Below are 18198 nucleotides of genomic sequence, written 5' to 3'. Positions count from 1 at the left end.
AGAAAAGTGTGTTTGCATTTGGCAAACATTTTTTGGAGTTTTATTTCGCATGTTTTCCCAACTGAGTTTTTCGTCTGATTCATAAAGGAAGAATTTCATCGAATATGAAGATCAGTTACAGGAAATGCGTTTGCAAGCAAACTAAGCATTTTGATTTGTCGTACAAAATTGATATATGAATGTTAAGAAGAAAAAAACATACCTTTGTCCATAATCAAAGACAAAGAGTGAGTAAATTAACTTTTATAATCATCAAGTGAAAAGAAAAAAAATATGTTCATTAACGAAATTAATTAGTACGTATACGCATCCTTTTTGCAGTAGTTTACGAATAATATTCCCCAAAAGTCATATCTGCATCCAAACGTAAAATGGTAACTGCCTTTTAAAAATTAATATCCTCATAATTAACTCAGATGCAACTTCTACAGGTTTTTTTTTTTTTTTTTGTTTTTTTTTTCATGTCTTCCATGCAAAATTGTCCATAAAACTGCGTAGTTAGACAAAAAATATGTTAAAGAACCACCAGGTGACAAAAATTCAAATTTCATAACACAAAAACTACATTGATACAATTTCTGCGCTAAGCACGACAGTATTGTAAACGAAAATATCTCCTTCCTGAAGATTAATTATGATATTAACTCGCTATTTTTTATTACTACTCTAAGTCAAGAATGCAACGGAAATAGAACAACCACATTTACTCAAAAAAGGATGGTTCGGAATGGTATTGAAAATACATAAATTATAATAATGACACAGTGTGCCCCCCTCCACCTCCTCCAGTTTACCTTAAAAATTAAGTAAAGCAATGAAACTTCCACAGTGCAATGATTGCAGCAGCTCTTGCAGCAACAAGTTCATCTTTTTATTTATTTTTTATTTAAAGAGTATTTCTGAACTATCTTTCTCTGTACATTAAATACTACCAATTTATTTGGCACTCTTGGCTTCCTTAAGAGGTTTTCCATCTCCAGCTCAGTCACTTTCCTATGCCGGGCTGATGAATGCTAATAAGCACGAAACTGCAATCCGCGTCTGGAAATGACTGAGCTGGCGGTGTATTTCATGTATTTCTGTCTTAGCTGTGGCGAATGGGCGGTAACTTACTGAATATGTCTTTCTCTGTGACATAGTTCCCGGTTGTTACGTTTTACTTCAAGTTGTCAAAAGCAGTGACAAATAATAGTAATGATATAGTTAAAAATTTGTTAAAAATTTTGTTGATAAATTGAGCAGATTAATTTCAAAGCTGAACTTAAGCAAGCATATATTCGTGATTTTGAGGTATTTCAAACTTTTGAAACTGTCCTGGTTTATGAGCTTTCTTTATTTCTAGTCATAAATTCGAAGGCGTTTTTGAAAACAATTTTCAACATAAGTGTTCAAAATTACCTTTAAATTCGAACATAAAAACCTGCAATATTTAGAACAGATAATGGTAAATATAAGATAATATCTATTTTCGCTCACACAACACATCTATTCTCAAACGAAAGTTAGTGTGTTATTTTTTTTAATTTTTAGTAAGGATTAGAAACAGTTAAAATTTCAATAAGCTTCCCCTAAAATTAGTTTTAAAACTTTAAAATAAAATACAAAAAGGTTTTTGTAACTCTAAAGACTATTTATATAAGCTTGGTTCGCACTATAAAGTATAAAATAAAATACGTATATGATTTTTTAATTACAACGCTCAAAAATAGCAGTTAATCTTGTTTCCTTTATGTTTAGGTAAACTCTAAAGCAGCCAATAAAATTTAAATTAAAAATTTGAGAGAGGAACTAGGCGGGATATCGATTTGCTTGAGCAGCTTTTACTATACCCCTATTGGTCTTCTTCCAATAAATAAATATGCTTGTATAAAAGGTGCCTTTTGGAACTAAATCCTTCAAGCTGCGCAACTTTGTAAATCAAATCGTATGTTTCCGCCCGTCTCATGTCGGTTTTGAGGGTGAGGAACACTTGCATCAGAACTTTCTGCCATTAGGTCTCGTAACAGCAGTAAACTATTAGTATATACTAATAGTTTAATGCTGTTACGCGTATTAGAATATACTTCCGGTTATCTCGGGCTGTTCATTCAATGGCGGTTAATGACGTTAATGATTAGTGTCCGTACAATGTTTTCAAATACAGTGACTCACAAAACCGTGCACTCTATGTAACGTTTCTGGTTAGCTCCTGATCGACCTAGAGTTGCTATATACAGTGGCTCCCAAAAGTGTTCGTACACCTTGAAATTTTGTACTAAAACCAAAATAACGCAAAACTGCATTCGAATATGAAGTCCAATTTTTTTTCACACCATTCCTATGCCATTCTGAATAAAACCCAGTAGTTTTTTTCAAAATATTGCCAGATTTTGTTTTTGAAATTTGTCAAAAAACGAAGAGAAAGAGAAAGAAATACGCTACAAAAGTCATCGTACACTGAAATATTTTCGAAAAAATCTTTGATTAAAGTTATCACATGTCGCTTTTTTATTATTTTGGCATTGTGTTGACCCTTAAAGGTCATTTGGCTTTAATTTTTTGTTTATTTATTCCTTAATGTTGTGCTTATTACTTTAAAATGACTGGTATTCGAAAAGAACCACAAACATCATTCGAAAGTTAAATTTTTTCCCCACAGTAGCGGTAAATTGGTTTGAAATGTCTCAAAATTAGTTAAATTATTCCATTCTATAGTAAAGTGCTTGATAAAATGCTTTAAAGAAAGAAATCGGATCGAAAACAAGGTAAGAAAAGGTCAACTGGCAAAGTTAACAATGCGTGATCGGAGGTTTACAGTTAAAAAAAATTATGAAAAATACACATTTGAGTGCTGAAAAAGTTTCTGCAGAATTGAATGAAACATTTTACGTTTAATTTTCACCTAAAATTGTTCGCCAAATTCTCTGATTAACTGGATCAAATGGGACCTCTTCCTGCAGAAATTTTCTTGTTCGTGCGAAAAACAGTAAGCTTACGCTTTCCGTCGTAATATCAATAATAAATAAGCTCAAAACGTTTTGGAACAACGTCTTACTTACAGGTGAAAATTAATTCAATATTTTAGGTTAAATTGTTGTATAATTGTAAATGGAAGAAAAAATGAGGAATTTAATCTTAGGAAAATAGTTGGATCAGTTAATCAGGACGGTGAAGGTGTTCTAGTGTGAGGGTGCATTACAGCATCAGGACTTGGAAATTTGGAATTTTTTGATAAAATAATGAATCATTCTGTTTATTTAAATATTTAAAAAAACAATTTTAAACTATTAGCCCAAAATTTGGTAATCGGAAACAACTTTGTTTTTTATCAAGATAACGACAAGAAGCAAGCGTTTGCGTTTGGTGCCTCAAAAATTGTCCTTAAGCTTAGAAATATCTCCTCAATCGCCAGATTTCCACTTAATGGAACATATTTGGAGATATTTGGTAGCTGGATTACGAAAATACACCATTGAAACGAAAAGCGAACTAGAAACAGTAAGACTCGAAATGCAGCTGAACACTTACTCAGAAATTGCACAAAAAAAGAAGGAAAAAACAATGAAATCTATTCCCATACGTTTAAAAGCTGTACTGCATGATATTCTACTAAATAATAACTTTGTAAAAAATTAGATTATTTACTAATTGTTTGACATTTTTCCAAAGTGTACGAAGACTTTTGTGACATAAAATTTCCGGCACTTTTTGGTTTTTGATCTTTTAAGAATTATGTTTTAATGTTTTATTAAAAATTTTCATGTAGTTTTGTTAAGAATAGATCATAGATCTTATAATAAAATACCTATTCCGAAATATTAATTCTAACCAATGGATAATGGATTATATCATTGAAAGTTGTTGGTGTACGAACACTTTTGGGAGCCACTGTAGATAGGCCGACGCATCAGCTTAAGTTTAGCCATTTTGGATTGGATTTTTCATTGTTGCGGTCAGTTTTCAAACAAATCTGATTTGTGCAAGTCTTACGCGAGTAAAACTTGCACCAATCAGATTCGTAATTCTCTGAAAAATATGAGCTGACCTCTGACATAATATTTTGACGTCATACATTCAATCTGACGCCGTTAGTTTCTTTGGCATCGAAACTTTCACATTTCCCCAATATTCGCTTTGAATGCGAATGCTTAGAAATAAAAGAATAAGTGATAACTGCCAATTTAGTTCCGCGTGTGTGTTTTCTGGCAGCAGAGAATGTTCCGTGTATGAACATTATAGATGTAAATGAGATTATTGTGCCAAAAAAAATATTCATCTACTATGGAAGCTACTGCAAATGTTATAGAACAAGATGATATTGAACAGCCCTTGCCGGATGCCGTAGAATCTCGACTTACGAGAGGGATCCGTTCCAAAACTCCTCGTGTAGATTGATAGTTCACTTTCTGGAAAAGGGTATCTATACCTTTTTTTATGAACCTACCAATTATTTTAAACTCTTGAAAACACCCTTCAAATTGTTTTATTCCATTTCTTAACTTTACATTACTGAATTTAAACATAGAGAACTGAAATTTTACCGTACTTAAAAAAAAGCTGTATTATTGAATGAATAAAAATGCTGTTAGGATGCACAAAAGCAATAGCACAGAATGGCATAAAATGAAACAGTACATACGGTACGTATAGTATGTAGCAATAATAAAATGCAGCACTACAATTAATAGTACTGTACAGTAGATGCAGTAATTATATTCGACGCACCTTAATTTTAGTTCAGGCACATCGAAAATCTGTACATTTCTTTATTTGTCAGGAACTTTCCGATTTTCCTTCCATTTTCAAACTTTAGACAAACAGACCGCTCATGTGAAATTATGTTTCATCAAGTTCCCATTCAGACTGAAAAAGATGCGGAGTGGCGATTTGTACCTTAACAATCCGATTTTTCGACTGTACAGTGTGGGCAACTTCCGCTTTTAGTGATACGAAAAGTCCATTCACGAAATTAATATTTCGTACCCAAGAAAGAAGAAGATACTTAAGCCCTGTGCTTCCGCTCTGAAAAGTTTCGCGTTGCGGTGAGGAATTCGCGTCAGCTGCAAAATTCGTTACTCGAGAAAAAACTCGCTATACAGTGATGTCGCGTAAGTCGATTGTTGCCCACTGTTAAAAATTGCACATTGAAGTAAAGTAAGCATCTTTACTAACACGTATGTTTCATAATTCGGATAATTATTATTATTTGATTATAAATAGTAGTACCGTTAGGGATATTTTACCCCTTTCTTTATTTATTTTAATTTTTACTGATAGTTGATATCTTAACATAATAAAAGTCCATTATAAAATGTTGTTAGTTTTTGAGGTTATTCGGTAAAATTGAAAAATGCTTTTTATTTCATTTTAGTAGGGGTGTAAGAAAAAGGCCAGGACTCCTAGCTTGAAGCTCAAAATCAATTTATTAATTTGTACAAAATATAAGTACTAAAATTAACTCTTACAATGAAAATTAAGGTTTTTTCTTTTGTTTAAAAGATGCTTTTCATCATCAGAATCAATTTTATGTATATGCATGTCTATGTAAAATTTAAATCATATCTGGATCTATCTACATTTTCATGTAGCCGAGTTGCATTTCTTGAATTAAGTACTTATTGTTAGGAAAGGATTAAAAATTTGAAGGTTGAATTCCTTCCTTTTTTGAATCTTTTTTTGCAGCGAGTATTCGTGAAAATCGTAAAAAAATGTTTGGATTGACGAGTCGGCTCAGTAAATGAAAGAAATAATAAATAATTCTTAGTAATATTTTATGTTTAAATGCGCCAATATATTAATCTAAACCATTTTTTAAATTTTTTCATTAAATCTTTAAACGGTGTGTATTGTATGCTTTTTATTTCTTTAATTTTTAAAAAGTAGTGAAGTAGCGACTACATTTCAAAAGTAGTTCAGCTGCTACATTTTGAAAAAAGTAGTTGTAGTTAACTACATTTGTACTAAAGTAGTTGTAGTTCGCTACAAAAAAAAAAATGTAGTTTCTCCTACCACTGATCTAGAGACTCAATATTTAGAAATATATTTAAAATGCATTTGAATTTTTGTATTATTGTACATGAACGTACATATATATATGGTATATAAATGTGCGTTTGTAAAATAATACTAACAATAAACATGGTGTAATAATTCGTGTGTACATTACTTAACTCAATCGATAATTATTTTAAACTTATTCATTAGACATTGAGCCTAAGAAGCTATACGTTATTTAATAAATGTTTTAAGTCAATAAGAATTTCTTAATTATTTCTCAAAAGTATATTCGAGCAGCTGTAGTAACGAAAGATTGATAGCAAAATTATGGCGAATACTTTGGTGCTGGATATTGTTTAGCATGATTCTTGCTAAAAATGTTAATGTATTATTTTCTATAAACGAAAAGCATAACTTTTGAATAGTACAAAAAGTAAAGGTTGAAAAATTTCAGCGTAGATATTAAAGTTTTGTCCATCGCGCCTGAAGAAAAATTAAAACCCGGTATCGCTTCCTTCAGACAATACAACTATTTTCTCCTCCGAACATTTCTAGGAGCAGTGAAATCAATCTCAGAACTCAAGAACCCAGGCGGCGCTGATGTCACTGCACTCCCTTCCAATCGCCGGTCGCTCCCTTTAGATGATCTTCAGCATCCTTGCGTGATTCAGATTTAGAGGAGAAACGGACGCGTCGCTGCAGCATCCTCTGGCGAATCCGCATCTCGCTCGTAACGAATCCACCCTTGCCCGGCATCTTTGTGTCGACCACGTGGTTCCAACCATGGGCCACAGAGCATTATTCGTGGCAGTTCTCAGCCTGTTGTTTATTGCGGTATTGTCAGAATTGACGACCGATTCTTCTTTTACAAGCACAAAAAGCCAAACGTCAACCACCGAGAAAGTGACAACAACAGTACCAGAGACGACTTTCTCTGAGACAACATCTTCCACAGTGTCGTCCACCACATCGACGCCCTCGAAGAGTTCGTCGACGACAACAGAGCTGCCCCCGCCGCAGTCGTTCACGGAATGGCAAGATATGGAAGATCTGGAATCTGAAAAACTGGTCAATTTTGTGGTCAGCGAGATTCAGAAATTGAAGGTGGAGCATAAAGAGTTGGATGAATGTCAGGAATTGGAGTTATCGAGCGTACTCAGTGGCAAAAAACTGGTAAGTTTTTTCATTATAGCTTTATTTATTGTCGCTTCTCTTTAATTTGATACGAGCTTTATAAATATAATCCAGAGAGCAGATGAGAAAAAATTTCTTTTAAAAGCTAAAAAAATTAAAATCACAATACCCCCCCCCCTCTTACTTCGTGTTTCTGTCCTGTTTCTATTTTTTTATTCCTGTATTAAAAAGAGAAAAATGTAAGAAATTTCCAACGAAAACTGCATTGAGCAGTTTTATTCTTTCTTGTATAAGAACGTACAAACGTGCATAATATATTTTATACAGTATCTGTCCAACTAGCATTTTTTTCTGCCTAGTTTGATTAGCTGAGCCTTTATTAATTTTTATGTTACTCAGTTCAAACGATGTTTAAGCAAGCGAATTTCTTAAGCGAATATTCAACTTACCTAGCACATCCTTTAATTTATCGTCTTTTGGTCTGTGAAAATGTATTTTAGGTTTAAAGGTAGGATAGATATCCCATTGAAAGCATCCCCCTTCCTCCATCAAAGAACAGCTAATAGTTTTCTTTATAAATAAAGTGGCAATGGTTTCTTCTTAGCTTAATTGGGAAAAATGACTCCCTTCTACGGATTTTGAAAAAGAAAACAACCATTTGTCTAATTGTTAGGGACATTTCTTCATAAATTGGGTTGGTGCATAGTTTTGCATTTCAGCCCCTCAAATAATCTGACACAAACAGTAAAACTGCTCTTATTTTTTTGAATATAATGATTCATAATTTAACATTGGTTTACTGCCATGTACCTAATGCTACAGTTTTATACAACACAATAAATTTTGGAAAATAGAATCGAGCATTAGTCTTCAATCACAAACGTATAATTTGTAGAAATGCAACACAGGTTAAAGTCAGCCAATATGACGGTACTTCTTAGAATAATGTATACAAGTATTTTCTAAAGATTCATTCGACATTTTTGGAGAATGTTAGAACTAGATGTGTAACAGTTTATTCTGTATGTTGTGACCAGAAACAGTAGACTGAGTGGCAGTTGCGGATAGGTGTTTTCCCGTTTCTCAGCTCCGAAAATTTTCAACAGTGCTACGGTAATCACGTTGCACCTTTCTTATGCGTCGAAAGTTAACATTTTATAAGTTATTACTTTTCCGCATTAACCTTTAGTATGAGTTTTTAAGAATTTTTCCGATTTCAAGTGTTTTTAACCCACTTCAAAGGAGGTTATGTATTCGTCTGCGGCTTTTTATGTATGTTCTTTAATATCTCCAAGACGCCTGGACCGATTTGAAAAATTCTTTTTTTTTTGTTTGAAAGGGTATACTTTCCAGATGGTCCCATGGTAATTTTGTCTAGATCTGATGAGGGGTCTCAGATAAATCTAAGAAACTTTAAATTTCATACGTTGTGGCTACGTAATTCAACTTGCGAAAGCCGAGCTATACGTCACAGGTCACGTTGTTTTGCTGTCGCTGCATTTTCTCGACGGAGGGGTATTGTCTTGAACAATATTTAATTTTCACGCCATCGGGATGTTTGATTTTCACGGCGCTATCTGTCAATTTTTAATTATATTCTTACTAATGTATCTATTTTAACTTTATTAATGCATAAAATTATGAATGAAAATCAGGTTCGAGAAGCACACAATATAGGGGGAAGCATAATATGGAACAAAATATGTGAAAAGGAGGGACATAAGTTTCTTTTTCTTTCGACAAAAAAAAAAAAAAAAAAAAAAAAGAAGAAAATGGGAAGATGAAAATGTACTGTTGCGTTTATTGCATAAGACCATATTCTAATAATCAGGAAATGAACAGTAGGTTTGATGTCAGAACAGTCTTAAATAGGCTAGTAATAGAGTCGCTAGTAATGTAAAAAAGAGTTCTTTTTTTGAACTGCATATAGTTAATTTATACGTTGCACACACTTATTATCTAATGTAGTTTTGTAGTACTCCAAAATTGCAGGAATCCAAGGTAAACAAACCTTTTTCAGATTTTTTTTCTTTTTTTTTAAAGAAAAATTCAAAGCTAAACTTTTTGTTTCAAAATTTTATTCTAATATAATCCTAATCCCAAAATTTTCAATTTAACTTTTTGCTTAATTTTTATGAACTTTTCTTAGTTTTCTAAGTTGTTGGTAACAAAAACAAAAGGTAGGTACCACAGATTCAGTGTTTTTACCTACTGCTTTTTTCTAGGAAATCTCCCCTTATCCTGCGCTCTTACATATTTTTACATTACTTTAACCCTAGTGTATCACAAAATTCAAAGCACTTCCGCTTTTCTTTTCGGATATTGTATATAATGCATGAGATTTTCGATAAAAGTATATTGTTTCATTCTATGCCACCAGTATATGAAAAGCTTGATCCTGCTTAAACAAGCACATGATACACTGCTAAATATTTATGAAGCAAGACATAGTGCTTCTTCTTTAGTTGTCACTTTTACGTTTTGTGGCTTAAGGTAGCATAGAAGATATTTTCTTCGAGATGTATCTTTATCATAATTTATTCAGCTTCACTTTGAATAACAAACTATTTTGCTCGTTTTACAACATTTTGAGAACATATTTTAGTTTTCAGCGGATTATATTGGATTAAAACTGAACATATAAATTAAATTTAACGTTAAAAGTGCTTGTACTTTTTTTTTTGATGCGATTATAGTCTAATTTCAAGGTACAACAGTGGAAATTCAAAAGAAAAGTTGGTTGGTGGGACGCCATAAATTGAAAGGGTCAAAATGACTTTTAAGTTCATTTAAGTCAAAAAAAAAAAAAAAAAAACAAAGAAAAATTGCGATTTTATGTTCCTAAGATTTCTTTTAATTCAGATAGCATTTTATTCCAACAAAATGATATTCGAGCACATGTCTCTCATCGGAATACGAAATGCGGCTGTCCGTACGCTTTACGTGATTTGTAGTCATCATACTATTGGATTTTGTTTTACACCAATAATGTTGGGGAATACAGATAAAAGTAAATATAGAGCAAATTCTATTTTTTTAAATGAACTTAAAAAATATATATATTTCTTGAAAATCCAGTGCATTAAGAGAGGTTATGTATTTCATGATAGAACTTATATTGACAAGTTTCTTTTATAGTTGTGGAAGCAAAACTTTCGCCATCGAATAACATTAAAACGATTGCGTTGCTTGATACATGGGGCAGAGTGAAAAATAAAATACAGGGTTAACGCAAAAAAACCTGACTTTTAAGGAACTATATTTCTAAAAGTATTAAAATCATTAAAATATTTGATACACGAAAGTCTTTCCCAACCCCAGGAAAAATTATTTTTCGAGTTTACAGGAAAGTAGATTATGTTTTAAGGAACAACGGGAACATCTCAAATATAATGCAAGTACCAAACGGTAAGCGTTGGAGAAAATTAATATCAAGAAACCTACGCATTTCAGCAAAGCAGCTTTATTTAAATCGAAAACCATTCCAATTTAATTGTATGCTGTGTAGCATCTATTGGCTTCTTTGATTCTAATTGAAAGCTAATAATAGCTCAGCTATTGTTTGGATAAAAAGGAATTTTTAAGCGACGCATTGTTTGCTCGAAATTAGATATGTATTCAAATAAGCATAGGCGAGGTTTCATGCAATATCTTTTAGTTTTTTTGTATGTTTGTTTGCTTTTGCTTAGCAAGTGAACTAAATAGAAGCATAAGGCGGAAGTAATGCAAGAAGAGAAGCAAACACAGGAAATGTTCATAGCTTTTCATTCGTTTCATTCATTTTGTGGATGCTTCTATGTTATTTATTTATTTATGTTTTGCAGATTAGACTAATGGCCTAACACAATTAAGTCTTTTTTGTGCTAATTTTTGAGATTGTTTAAAAAAATATTTCTTTATTTGATTAATATTTGAAAAAAAAAATGTCTTCAATTGTTTACATGGGCAATATGTTTGAATGATAAAAATGAAATTGAGAAATATGTTAAGCCTATATGCGGAAAAGTTGCCGATTACCAAGCCTATTATTTATCATACAAAATTTCAGCTAAATCAAATAATATTTTTAGCTGCCCATTTGACTTTGAACTTTAAGTGATTAGCCTGATTATTCACTAAACTGGCGAAAATGGAATAGTAAAATATAATTACCTCTCATTTGCAACTTTGTGTGTTTGAAATGAAACTCTTGATAAATAAATACTTAATATATGGTTAGTTGAATTAAGTAGGCGATTGCGAAATTGCTTTCAAACGTGTAGAATAGACCGGGGCACATTTACGAGGATTTTTTTCAATGAATTTTCTAATTTTTATGTTTGAGCTTAGAAAATTTTGGACACTGTGGTTTTATAAAGCAGTTAATAAAGTCTAAATTTGTATATTCAGTTGTTGCTCAGTTTGTGCTTCTAAACGTAAAAAAGTGTGTTTTGAGTCCAAGTCGGTTGCGTAATGCCAAGTCGTTGCGTAAACTTGCCCCGAACACGGGGCAAGTTTACGCATCGGATGGGGCACGTTTACGCATAATAAAAATAGATACCAAGTAATATACATATTTAACCAAATTGAAAAGTTTTATTTCTCTTAAAACGCTTTAAAAATATGAATGTCACAAATAATTAATTAAAAAACATTTGATAGGCTAAACTAAAATCATAGGGCTTATTGCTAATTAAAAACAAATGATTTATTCAGTTTCTTCATCACTGTTAGATAACTAACAAAAATAAAGTATTCCTTTTCGCATACTTGTCATAGGACTGCGTTTTGACATCTAAGACATCGAACCCTGTCTTGTCCTTTTTTCGATTGGTTGTGTGCTTTCAGACAATAGATGCAAGCACAATTTTCTACTTCGTAAACAGAATCGTTTATTAATTTCCATTTTACAGAGTGTACTGACTGTTTCCCTGTCGCAGGTTTTGGTTTCATACTTTTTTTTTTGATGTCTTCTATTTCTGCTTCAACAGAAACTTGTAAATTTTAAAGTAATTTCTCCTTTTTTTTTTTGTTCTGCCCATTTAGTTGCTTTCTTTGTAGTTTCTAACTGCTTTTGTCTGAGGGCTTCTTTACTTGGAGTGTCAGTTAGTAAAAAAAAGAGGATGCTCAGCTCACTATCCTTTCCTGATTCCTAAGCTTCGGTCCTATTTTTTCAAATGATCTCAATTGGAGTAGTTCATTTGTGACGATGTTGAAGGCTTAGTGGGAGAAATACTTGGATTATCTCCACTAGGATGACACGTTTGATGTCAAAATAATGATAAGCTTTTTCATTATTTTGATACCTAACGTGGTTCTGTTAGTGTTTTGAGCATGATGTCTTACCATCTTTAAAATAAAGAAAATGCATTACTGGCTGAATAGTGCATGAAGTTAAAGCTGAACAGGCATGAAGACTATACTATATTATTGTAAGCTATAAGATACGAATCTGGTACTTAATTAAAAATTAATGGTGATTTTCAAAACTAAATAACCGGAAAATACTAAAGGTTTGAGACAGTGCATAGCGAAAAAAGCGTCCGGGACCCGTTTAGAAGTAAGACAGAGTAAGAACGTGCGTAAATGCGCCCCGATGAAAATGCGTACACGTGCCCCGTCGGCAAGTTTGGATTTATCTTTAACGTGCAAAAAAATTTAATAACTTTTCTGTCCATATAAATACAACTCTCAAAAAAGGATAAAATTCTGTGATATTTTAGATATTTATTTGTTTTTAAGAAAGTATTATTTTTTCACAATGAGCTTCTATACGTTCGACACAAAATTTACTCGGCTCGGTAGAAAACAGATTTTTCTATCTGCATGCTAAACTGAAGCTTGACTGATGCTCAAAAACTCGTAAGAATATTTGCTTAGGGAGTAGCATCAATCTGGTATGACTGTTGGCTCTCCATTTATAACCCGTTTTGAAAAAAGGTCACTGCGTAAACGTACAGAATGCGTAAGCGTGCCCGAGTCTACCCTATTAAGCGCGCTAATCGCATATACTCTACCACCTCTCTCCCTTGTGGTGTTCACTGGTATCAACTGCGTTCTTTGTCCTAGTTGGTTGTCTCTCTCTTTTAAAGTGAAAGGAAAAATGAAAAAAATACAATTAAAATTAACTGTAATTTGAATTCCGAAACTTTGAATTCAAATTATGTTTTTCGCAATCACGAGTTGCGACAAGACTCTACTGGTTAGAGTTATTGTTTCTAGAAATGGTTCCCCCGCCCAAGCATGTCCCTCCTCCTGGGTGCTTACGTGTATATAGTTGTGTGCGTGTGTGTGCAGTCTTACGTGTGTGCACGTAGGCGTGTGTATGTGTGTAAAGGCGTGCGCGCGTAGGCGTGTGTATGTGTGTAAAGGCGTGCGCGCGTAGGCGACTGTGTATGCGCATGCGTGTGTAGGACATGGACGCCACCGCCCAGCAAAAGTGGATTCCGTGGGACAGTGCTCAGGACCAGCCGCGCCGCCGCCGGTGGACGGTGGTGCTGCAGGCCTAGTCCAAGCTGAAAAAGGAATCGGAACATCAAGGACTGTCAAGTAAGAACAATAAGCAATCGTGATTGCTCAACAAATCAAAGTTTTTCTATATAGCATTGTAACATCTTTAGCTTCGATTTTGATAAGTGCAACTGAATTTCAGTCAACTAAAGTCAAATAGTTATCTGCATTGAAATTTACTGTAGGAATCTTGAATTCTTAAACATAGTTATCGAATTTAGCCATTTTTTCCCTTTTAAAGCTGTTAAAGGCCCATCTCTCTCGCACGTTTTATATTTTTGATCAGCATTGACAATAGAATATGTTCTTGGCATGACTACGCTATTTTATTATACTGTAAATTGTAAAAGTATTCACTTCCAATCCGACTTGATAATTTAGATTTAATATTATAAAGTACTAACAGCATATTCTGTTGATTTTTTCACGTTCTCTGATGGGCATTTTCTCGAAACCGAAAAGTTCTATTTGTTGTCGTTAACCTTCTACAATTACTGTATTCTTTCTTAACAAGCAGAATGAAATATTTTCGTTTGAAATTTCATTCCACATTTCGTAGATATACCATTGATCTGTACTAAGTTCATCAGAAGCAACCTCAGCCGAAGATACATCTACTTTTTGAAAGTTTACTTCTGCCATATCTTCAAAGGACTCTAGTTTTCCCCCCATTTCTAAACCATATCCTTTTGACCCAGCGGTCATTTCCATTCAAATGTTGCAGTAAACGGCGTAATTGTACTTCATTTGTATGAACTTCATAGATAAACCATTGCAAAGAACGTCCTATAGAAAACTCAATTTTCCTCATGACTCCACTTTTAAAACTTGTATTAACAACTGTTTGCACTTAACGTACAGCGCGTTACTTAGAAATATAAATAATTTTCTTTCAAAAAGTTAATGTGCGTATTTAAATGTTATGACAGTTACCAGCCATTTGAGTTATAAGGACAGCATAATTTGATTTAAGGTATGAGAGTAAAACATCAGGGTTTTCTGTTGTCTTTATATCTTTATTTTTTCATTCCTTAATTTGAATCATATATTGCCCTTTCGACCGTTAAAGTACAGCATATTCTTATGAAAAGTGTTATTCCTCATTTTTCTTTTCAAGTCAATATGTATTTTTCTTCTTTTCCTTCTGATTTTGCAACGATCGACTTCTTTGGAGGAATCTTCTTTGGCAATTATTCAGATACAAATGTGACGATCAGCAACAGGCTCTGAGCTCAGCTTGGCTGGTCCTTGGTCAGTTAGTCCCTAATGAAGATCAATGGCCCTCTTAAAGCTATCTACCCCCTTGCTCATTACAGCCGCTTCCGGTAAACTGTTCCTAGTGCCCAAAACCCTACTAAAGAAATAATATTTCCTAATTTCCAGTTTAACCTGAGATTTGAGTAGCTTAAAACAATGAACCCTTGTCTGGCTTTCCATGGAAAATTTTAAAAACAATTAACATCTTTCATATTAATAAATTTAAGCAACTGAATCCATATCCTATCCGACTCCCCTTTGCTCCAGGCTATACATATTAAGGCTTTTAAGTTTGGCACCATTATCTAAATATAAAAGTCCTCTTGATAGCCTAGAAGTCCTTCTTTGAGCCTTTACAATGAAAAAAATATCTTTCTTCGGTTATGGAGACTGAAACTGAACAGCATGCTAATTACTAAAGATGAGATCTTACCATACTCATCCATCTTTTGAAGCAGCATTGATAAGAATTGATACTGATCTATCGGAGACATCATCCTATGCCACATTTGGAAGTTTAATTCTCATTTGTCATGCTGAAGAAAAACCTTGATTTATAATTGTTTTTTTTCTACTTTCAAGTTGTTTATATGTAATGTAAAAAACAGCGTCTTCATTTATACTTGAAGTATTAATTTTAATGATTTTAAATAATTCAAACTAAATGAATTGCTTTAAAAGAGAGACAACCAACTAGAACAAAGAAAGCAGTTGATAACAGGGAACGCCAAAGAAAGGGCGTGGTAGAGCATGTGCGATTAGCGCGCTTGATACACGTTTGAAAGAAATCTCGCAATCGCCTAGGTAATTCAACTAACTATATATTAAGTATTTATTTATCAAGTGTTTCGTTTCAAACACACAAAGTTTCAAATGAGAGGTAATAATATTTTGTCGTTCCACTTTGGCCAGTTTGGTGAAAAATCAGACTAATTACTTAAAATTCAAAGTCAAATGGGTAGCTAAAGATATTATTTGATTTAGCTTTAATTTTGTACGATAAAAAGGCTTGGTAAGAGGCAACTTTTCCGCATGTAGGCTTTACATATTTCTCAATTTCGTTTTTTTCACTCCACCCCTAATGGGCAACTATAGGGCATATGCAAACAAGTCTGGGGCACAAATAACCAAGTTTGAAGAAAGAAAAAGAAAAGGAAAAATATCTAGCATCCAAACTGGCATTCCTTCAAATTTGAAGTCTTGAATTCAAATTATGTTAATCGCAATCAAGAATTGCGACAGGACTCTACTCGTTGGATTTCTTGTTTCTACAATTGGAATAGAATGGAAATGGAGAAGAACTTCAAATCCGTCTTTGTATGGCTATTGATTTTTGAGATGAGGTAATACGAGGCATATCCATTAAAAAGCAAAGAGGTAATTAGGATGAGGTGATAAAGATATGGCTTATCATAAAGATTATGTTTACAGTAGAGGAAAAAATGCAAAACTGGGCACCCTCTTTTGTTTTTGATTTAATGTTACTTGCAATTCGAAAAATTGTAGATTTTTGTCTTTCATTTAAAACTATCCTAAGTGTGAGAAAGTAAAACAATGATTAATATCGAAAACTTCATTTCAAAAACGGAGGTTTGCAAAAAGCTTTTTAAAAGCACCAGTAAGAATGAGGTGTAAATACCGGCACTCTTCAAAAAAAAATCATCAAAAATAGTTGAAAACATGATAAAACTATACAAAATCGTAGAGAAAAATTATTTAAAGGAATCTCAAACATAACTGGCTCTTTAAGCCCCGGCACAATCTAAGTGTTCCCAAATTTGGCACATAGCACTACTGTTAACCCCGATGATCAGTTAAGGATGACTCGATTTCGTCTGACATTGTGTATTTTGCTTAATATTTTAGGATTGCGTGCTTTACTAGCCTAATTTTTATTCCAAATCACACGCATTATATGTACTTAAAATCGAATAAATACTGAAAAAACACGTATGTAACGTTAACCCAGTATAAATTATAAGTTGTAAAGTTATCATTTTCAATACATAAGAAGGGTGCAAATTTATTTCTGTACCGCTGTAAAAATGTTACTGGACTGTAAAACAAGAAACTGTACCTATAACCTTTACAACTGCAGCACAGACCACTGTTTATGGTCACAACAAATACATAGCTACCTTTTCTAGGCACTACCGTCATATAGGGTGACTTAACTCTGGATAATATTTTCAAACATGATATTTATGTAATGCTAGTGGTACCAGGGTTGCCAGAATTAAGAACTTTAAAAACGGGACAGAGGAGTGAAAGGGGGGGGGGAGGGTATTTTTGAGACGTTTATGCATGATAAATCTGAAAAAATTCAAACGCAACAAAGCATTAAACTTTACAAAATATAGCTTATTAAAGTATAAAAATCGTTTTCATTGCAATTGACGACGCATGCGCAGAGATATATTTCCAACATTAGTCAATGAGCAAGGAAGAAGCAACCATTCGGTTCTTCATGGTCTGCCGCCAAAACAAAAACATACAAACCAAATCAAAAAGAGAATAACTTTTGCGTTTGCTACCAAATGATTTTTTTTTATTGCTCATTATTCCACATTTTTTGTTTTACTTTATTTTTTCCCCTTAAAATAATGTCTCGTTCTTTAAAACATTGCTGTCAGCTAGAATACGGGACTTTAGCCGTCCCGTATGGAAGTTCCCCGGGACGAGGGACAGTTTCTCAAAATACGGGACTGTCCCTTAAAATCCGGGACGTCTGGCAACCCTGAGTGGTACCCGCACGGTTTTGCCCGTAATAGAAAAATTAAAAGGTCTTTTGGTTCGCCTGTATATTTACAAATAATGTATGGTGAATTTTCTCGCCAATTGGCTGGTACCCATGTTACGGTTCCACGTTATGATAATTTCGTATCTCGCCAACTGGCTTGTGCCCATGTTACGGTTCCACGTTATGATAATTTCGTAATTTACTCGTCCATCTTATGATAGTTTTGTTCTTAAAATTGGAACACAAAAATAACCACATCGAATTTTCGAAAAATCACTTCGAGGTGCACACCCCCATGCTACAAACTAACTTTGTGCCAAATTTCATGAAAATCGGCCGAACGGTCTAGGCGCTATGCGCGTCACAGAAAACCTGACAGACAGACAGAAATCCTGACAGACAGATAGAGATCCTGACAAACAGAGGGACTTTCAGCTTCATTATTAGTAATAATAATAAAGATTTAATGATAACTGAGGTCCTAATCCATGAAAATATTCGTTTAAATACATTTGTACTCGAAAGGAGCCTCATGCCCGGAATTAACCGGAACCGTACCGGATAACATACCTAATACATGAAGCTCATATAAAGTGCAGCTA

The 18198-nt window shown here is 33.4% G+C and overlaps 1 protein-coding gene across 1 annotated transcript in view; it reads left to right on the top strand.

The window, feature by feature from the left end:
• Window positions 1-6667: 6667 nt before the first annotated feature.
• The window catches only part of LOC129217069 (TBC1 domain family member 5 homolog B-like), a 65060-nt gene continuing 53529 nt past the window's right edge, over window positions 6668-18198 (top strand). The window contains exon 1 of the mRNA XM_054851315.1: window positions 6668-7149. Coding sequence (XP_054707290.1) covers window positions 6760-7149 — 390 coding nt within the window. The 5' untranslated portion in view covers window positions 6668-6759. The remainder of the gene's footprint in view (window positions 7150-18198) is intronic.

This window comes from Uloborus diversus, chromosome 2, assembly GCF_026930045.1.
Source record: "Uloborus diversus isolate 005 chromosome 2, Udiv.v.3.1, whole genome shotgun sequence".
Taxonomy (NCBI): Eukaryota; Metazoa; Arthropoda; class Arachnida; order Araneae; family Uloboridae; genus Uloborus; species Uloborus diversus.
Note: the sequence above shows the minus strand (reverse complement) of the source record. Positions and strands in the feature narration are given on the sequence as shown.